The following is a 6968-nucleotide window of genomic DNA, read 5'->3' as shown; positions in this document are numbered from 1 at the left end:
ACCAGCCCAGGCAACTTGGTGAGACCTCGTCTCTACAATAAATCAAAAAATAGCCAGGCGCAGTAGCTCACACCTGTAGTTCCGGCTACTTGGAAGGCTGAGGAGGAAGGATCGCCGGAGCCCAGCAGGTCAACACGGGTGGTGGCTGTGAGTGCACCACTGCACTCCAGCCTGGGCAACAGAGTGGGACTCCAACTCAAAAAAACCAAAGAATCAGCTCACTTCTTCTATATACTAAACATAAATAACATGAAAAATAAATAAAACCAATTCCATTTTTTTTTGAGTTGGAGTCTCACTCTGTCACCCAGATTGGAGTGCATTGGACGCTCCCGGCCACCGCAGCCTCGACCTGCTGGGCTCCGGCGATCCTTCCGCCTCAGCCTTCCAAGTAGCTGGAACTACAGGCGCGCGTTACCATGCCCGGCTGATTTTTTGATTTATTGTAGAGATGAGGTCATGCCAAGTTGCCCAAGCGGGTCTCGAACCCGCAGGCTCAGGCAATCCACTCATCTCAGCCTCCCAAAGCGCAGGATTACAGGGTGAGCCACCGAGCCCGGCTAACCAATTCCATTTAAAATAGCATCAAGGCTAGACTCAGTGCCTCATGCCTGTAATTCCAAGCACTTTGGGAGGCCATGGTGGGAGGATCACTTGAGCCCAGAAGTCAGAGCCAGCTGAGGCAGCACAGTGAAATCTCTTCTCTACAAAAAAAATTAAAAAATTAGCCGGGTATGGTGGCATACACCTGTAGTACCACTACTCAGGAGGCTGAGGTAGAAGGATAACTGAGTCCAGGAGGTTGGTCATGCCACTGCACTTCAGCCTGGGTAACAGAATGAGACCTCCAACTCAAAGATAAACAAACAAACAATGACATCAAAAAGAACTAATGTCACCAAAGAGGTAAAAGGCATAAAATAAAAATTACACAGGCCAGGCAAGGTGACTTATGCCTGTAATCTCAGCAATTTGGAAGGCCAAGGTGGGAGAAGGACTGCTTGAGACCAAGAGTTTGAGACCAGCCTGAGCAACCTAGTGAAACTTTGTCTCTACAAAAGTAAAATAAAATAAAATAAAATAATTAGCTAGGTGTGGTGGTACACACCCGTAGTCCAGCTTCTCTAGAGGTTGAGATGAAGTTATGCCTGAGTCTAACAGGTTAAGGCAGTGGTGAGCTGAAACCATGCCACGGCACACCAGTCTGGGCAACAGAGCAGGGCGCCTACTCAAACAACAACAAAAACTACACAACATTGTCAAAAGAAATTAAAGAAGACATAAATAAATGGAAACACATTCTGTGTTCATAAACTGGAACACTTAATATTGTTAAAATGTCATTACTCCCTAAAATGACCTACAGATTCAATGTAATACCTATTAAAACTCCAATGACTTTTCACAGAAATAAAAAACCCATCCTAAAATTCATATGGAATCTCAAGGAATGCCAAACAGCCAAAACAATCTTGAAAATCTTGAAAAAGAACAAAGCTCGAGGACTCATAATTCTTAATTTCAAAACTTAACTACAAAGCAATAGTATCCCGCGCCTTTGGGAGACTGAGGTGAGTAGATTGCCTGAGCCCGCGGGTTCGAGACCTACCTGGGCAGCAAGACCTCATCTCTACAATAAATCAAAACATTAGCTGGGCATGGTGGCATGTGCCTGTAGTTCCAGCTACTTGGAAGACTAAGGCAGAGGGATCATGAGCGTGCCACTGCACTACAGCCTGGGCGACAGAGTGAGACTACGACTCAAAAAAAAAAAGAATACAGTCCAGAAATAGAACCTCTCATATATGAGCAAATGATTTTTAACAAAGGAGCCTAGACCACTCAATGAGAAAAGATTGTCTTTTCAAAAGACGGTGGGGGGAAAATTGGATATCCACATGCAAAAGAATGAAGTTGGACGCTTACCTAACACTATATACAAAAATTAACTCAAAATGAATCAAAGATCTAAATGTAAGACCATGAAATTTTTTTGTTTTGTTTTGAGTTGGAGTCTTACTCTGTCACCCAAGTTGGAGGGCAGTGGCATGCTCCTAGCCACTGCAGGCTCGACCTGCTGGGCTCAGTCTTCCAAGTAGCTGGAACTACAGGTATGCGCCACCAAGACCGGCTAGTTTTTTTATTTATTGTAGCGATGAGGTCCCACCAAGTCGCCCAGGCTGGTCTTGAATCCATGGGCCCAGGCAGTCCTCTCACCTCAGCCTCCCAAAGTGCTGGGATTATAGGCATGAGCCACCATGCCCAGCCCATAAAACTCTTAGAAGAAAACGAAAGGCAAATGATTTCTTGGCTCTGACACCAAAACCACAAACAATAACAACAAATAGACAAATTGACCTGCATAAAAATTTTAAAATGTTGTGCATCAAAAGATAGTATCAACAGAGTAGAAAGGCAACTCACAGTCATGGAAAACAATTTTTGTAGATCATATGTCTGAGAAAGAATTAATATCTAGAATACGTAGAAAACTTCTAACTCAATAACAACAAAAAAATCCAATTGAAAATGGACTCAAATGGCTATTTCTCCAGAGAATATAGAAATGGCCAGTGAGCACATGAAAAGATGATCAACATCCATCATCGTAAAAATGAGCAGGGTGTGGTGGTGCATGCCTGTAGTTCCAGCTACTTGGAAGGCTCAGGCAAAAGGATCACCTCAGCCCAGGTGGAGGCTGTGGTGGCTATGAGCATGGCCTGGGCAACAGAGCGAGACTTTAACAGCACTTTGGGAGGCCATGGTGGGAGGAAATCCAGACATTTTATAACATGGATGAACCTTGAGGACAGTATGCTAAGTGAAATAAGCACAAGCACAAAAAGACACTGTCTTATGGCTCTTTTTTTTTTTTGAGTCGGAGTCTCACTCTGTCGCCCAGACTGGAGTGCAGTGGCTCACTCATGGCCACCGCAGCCTCGACCTGCTGGGCTCCGGCAATCCTTCCGCCTCAGCCTTCCAAGTAGCTGGAAAGACAGGCACACGTCACCTGGCTAATTTTTGCGATTTATTGTAGAGATGGGGTCTCACCCAGTTGCCCGGGTGGGTCTCAAACCCGCAGGCTCAGGCAATCCACACGCCTTGGCCTCCCAAAGTGCTGGGACTTCAGGCTGAGCCACCAAGTCCAGCATGGCTCTAGTATATGAGGTACTCAGAACACTCAAAATCATAGACAGAGGAATTGTCAGGGGTTGAGAGGCTTTATTAATATGTACAGCATCAGTTTTTCATGATGTAAAGAGTTACGGAGATGGATGGTGGTGATGATTGCAGAATATTACTTATGTATTTCATATCACTGAACTTTATACTTAAAAATAGTAAAGATGGCAAATTCTATGGGTATTTGAAAACAACTCGTAAAAACAGGAAATAATGTGGGAAGTGGTTAGGAAGGGGATCGGAAAGAAAGGAGCTAGGTCATGTAGGGGTCTACAAACTTTAACCTGTGGGTCAAATCTGGCCCTTGTACTGCCAAAAAAACAATAATTGTTAGTCAGGCCAAAGAATTGCCTGACTAGTCAAGTGCAGTAGGGTTCAAGACCAGCCTGGGCAACACGACAAGACCTCATCTCTGTAATAAATCAAAAATACCCAGGTGTGGTGGCGCATGCCTGTGGTTCCAGCTACTTGGAAGACTGAGGCAGAAGGATCGCCTGAGCCCAGCAGGTTGAAGCTGCGGTGGCCGTGAGCATGCCACTCCAGCCTGGGAGGCACTCCAGCCTGGGAGGCAGAGTGAGACTCCAACTCAAGAAAAAAGGAGAAAAGGCTAATCTAAAAAGAAAAAATTTAGATACAGATGTATCTTTATACTAAAGTTTTGTAAATATTAGACACAACCAAAGCACTTTTAATTGGTAATAAAGTAAAAGAAATCACTTCTAAGCAAGGCTAAACATCAAGTTCAAGATAATAGTTAACGGTAGATGGAGGAAAAGGAATAGTGAGGGGTACACAGGGATCTCCAACTGTTATGATTGTTTTCTTTCTTAAACAAGGTTATGGATACACAAATGTTTGTCATATTGTTCTTTATAGCTTTTTATAAGTCTGAAATATTTCATAACTAACAATAATAAAAGAAATAAAAGCTCACAGAAAAGGTAATATTGCCTGGTTTTGTTTTGTTTTTTTTGAGTTGGTGTCTCACTCTTTCACCCAGGTTGGGGTGCAGGGCACGCTCACAGCCACCTCAGCCTCAAACTGCTGGGCTCAGGAGATCCCTCCGCCTCAACCTTCCAATAGCTGGAACCACAGGTGAGCGCCACTACGCCCAGCTAATTTTTTGATTTATTGTAGAGACAAGGTCTCGCCAAGTTGCCCAGACTGGTTCTGAACCCCTGGGTTCAGACAATCCTCTCACCTCGGCCTCCCAAAGTGCTGGGATTACAGGGGTGAGCCACAGCATCTGGCTGGTTTTATTAAATAACTCAAATAACTTATAAATTGACAATTGTTATATGTACTTGTTTTCTTGATACACTTGTTTTCTTGAAAATCTTCAAAAATAATTAACTACTAACAGAAATCCCAGACTACAATCAGTAAAGTGACATTGGTTAGACTTAAGGTTCCTACCAAATTTTTTTCAGGCACCTAGTTTAGAAACCTGAGAGTCAACAATATTCTTCTTTAATTCCTTAAAGACAGAGTCTGACTATGTTGCCCTGGCTGGTCTCAAACTCTTGGGCTCAAGCAATCCTACCACCTTTGCCTCCCAAAATGCTAGGATTACAGGAGTGAACCACCTCGCCCAGCGAGAGTCATACCTATGGTTCAAGTCACCAGAGCTGAATAAACAATAATCTAAGCAAGTCTGTTGATACAACTTTTTAAAAAATAGCCTTTTAATTTTAGAATACTTCTGGATGTAAAGAAACATTGCAACAGCAACTTTTCACAACAGCCACAAAAACAGACACACAAAACACACATACATCAGTAAACTGTGGAGGGTCTCTGTAAGGTCGAATAAGTCAATCTCTAATTAAACAGCAGTTTCTACGAGCATGGGCTTTCTCTATTAGCTCATTTTAAAACTGAGAAGTTATTTGGAATCCAGTCAAGGGAGAGTTGAACACCCCTCCACATGCCTTCATTCGGAAAAAATCTTTTTGTTCTGTGAGCAAACAGGCAGACATGAGGGAATGCCAAGCTGCAGCATAACCATATACCTACACTAGCTCAGGCTGTCTTTTAAAAACATACTCACTTTATAACTTAGTTTTTAATTTTTTTTTAAAGACTAGTCAAGTGCAGTAGCGAGAAGGAGGAAAGAGTAGAAGAACAAGGAGTTCAATCTGTAATTGACTGTGAACAACCAACTGAGTTAACTCACTACCTTCGGACCAGTCAGTTTTTAATGTTTAAATAGAGATGTTTCCTTGTGCAGTGGTGACGAATACCGCACCAGAACAGTTAGAAAGCAGGTGCTTTTTAAAGAGATGGTGATGCCGATGTAAGTGCTAAACCATCCGCAAAGTAGATACGCAGCCTTATTTCCAAACTCACCAACCACATAAAGCAGCGTATAAAAGCGACACGTAAAATCTTGATCGACAACTGTTCCGCACTTTCCAGTAAAGCTCAATCTAATCCTCTTTCTGAAGAGCAGCTTAACTATAACCTCTAGTGCAAACATCCTTTTTTCTCCCGAAAAACGGACACTGATTTGCTCTTCCCAGCAACCTGGTGTCCTTTACAAACAGAACGCGGAGGGAAATGCCAACAAGATCCCTCTCCCGGGACCGCGGAGGGAGCCCTGCAGCAAAGCCCCGAGGTTCACAACCCTGCCAGCCCGCTCCTACCTGCATCTCACCACCACCTGGATGTTCTTCCCCTTCTCCTCCTTCTTCTTCGCACAGCTGTTTGGCTGGGACGCCATGACTGTCCCTGCCACAAAAAAAAAAAAAAAAAAAAAAAAAAAAAATCAAGGCCTGGCCGCGGACTCAGGCGCCGCCGGGCGCGGAGACGCTGGGCGGCCGACCCGCCTGAATTCCCACCTTCCCTGCCGGGGGTTGGCGTGGCCTGAAGGACCGACGCGCGCGGCTCGGCGTCCCCGCTGTCCACCTGGGACTCTGAGAGGCCGTGGCGTCCGCCTCGCACCCGCCGGAGCCGAGTTGCTAATCTCGTTTCCGCCCAAACCCTAGAAACCGAGCAACGACTCGGCGCCTTAATTTGAAAAAGGAGCCGAATCGTCCGGCCAATGGCGGCGCAGGCGCGCGAGGCACTATGGGAACTCGAGGTGTCGTCACCAGAGCCCCGCCCCCGGGGCGGGGCCCGCGGGAAAGTAAAAAGCTGGTCTGTCCGCACGGTCCGGAACCCCGTAGTGCGGCGTGAGAGACGCGGGGGCGGCGTGTGACCCTCCAGCGCGTGGCCTGGCTCCGGTTACATAACATTCCTCCTCTGCACAAAGGACATAATAGCAAACGGGTCGGAACATATAATAAAGCGCCCAGGGACGGCCGGCCGGGGCTATAATTAAAGAATTGTAAGAGAGCGCTTTGGAAGCACAGTCCTGAGGTCCAAGGCGAGCCGCCTTCCCGGAGGCACAGTCCAGAATATTCTTGAAGAATAACTCGCAAGTGTTCAGAGATTAGGCTGCCACGAGTTCCAGACCGCGAGGAAATGCACGCTCAATGTCATATGAAGGACTCTGAGTTTGCCCTTCAGCTCAAGGGAAGTCGCCATCGCCCAACCACCTCGAGCAAGGCAGCGAAGCCAGGCGCGGCCTCGGAACGTCTGCGCGGCAGGCACCGCCGCAGGCCGCCGGCGCGCTCGCGGGCGTGTGCGTGGCGCGGCTTCCGCGGGTCTCCAGGGGGTCACGCCGGCTCCCGCCGCCGCGGCCTACAACTCCCAGCATGCAGCGCTCCCGGGTCCGCCGGCCATCGTGACCTCGGGCTTTCCGTGGGCGCGCGGGCGGTGTCTGGGCGGCGCTTGGGCCGACT

At 46.7% G+C, this 6968-nt stretch overlaps 1 protein-coding gene across 1 annotated transcript in view; it reads right to left on the bottom strand.

Annotated features, from left to right (window-relative positions):
- KIF11 (kinesin family member 11) overlaps positions 1 to 5918 on the bottom strand; it is a 66386-nt gene extending 60468 nt beyond the window's left edge. The window contains exon 1 of the mRNA XM_008063660.2: positions 5829 to 5918. Within this exon, the coding sequence (XP_008061851.1) occupies positions 5829 to 5905 (77 nt within the window). The 5' untranslated portion in view covers positions 5906 to 5918. The remainder of the gene's footprint in view (positions 1 to 5828) is intronic.
- Positions 5919 to 6968: the final 1050 nt, after the last annotated feature.

Source organism: Carlito syrichta, unplaced genomic scaffold (assembly GCF_000164805.1).
Source record: "Carlito syrichta isolate Samal-C Ts95f unplaced genomic scaffold, Tarsius_syrichta-2.0.1 Scaffold306983, whole genome shotgun sequence".
In the NCBI taxonomy this organism is placed as follows: Eukaryota; Metazoa; Chordata; class Mammalia; order Primates; family Tarsiidae; genus Carlito; species Carlito syrichta.
Note: the sequence above shows the minus strand (reverse complement) of the source record. Positions and strands in the feature narration are given on the sequence as shown.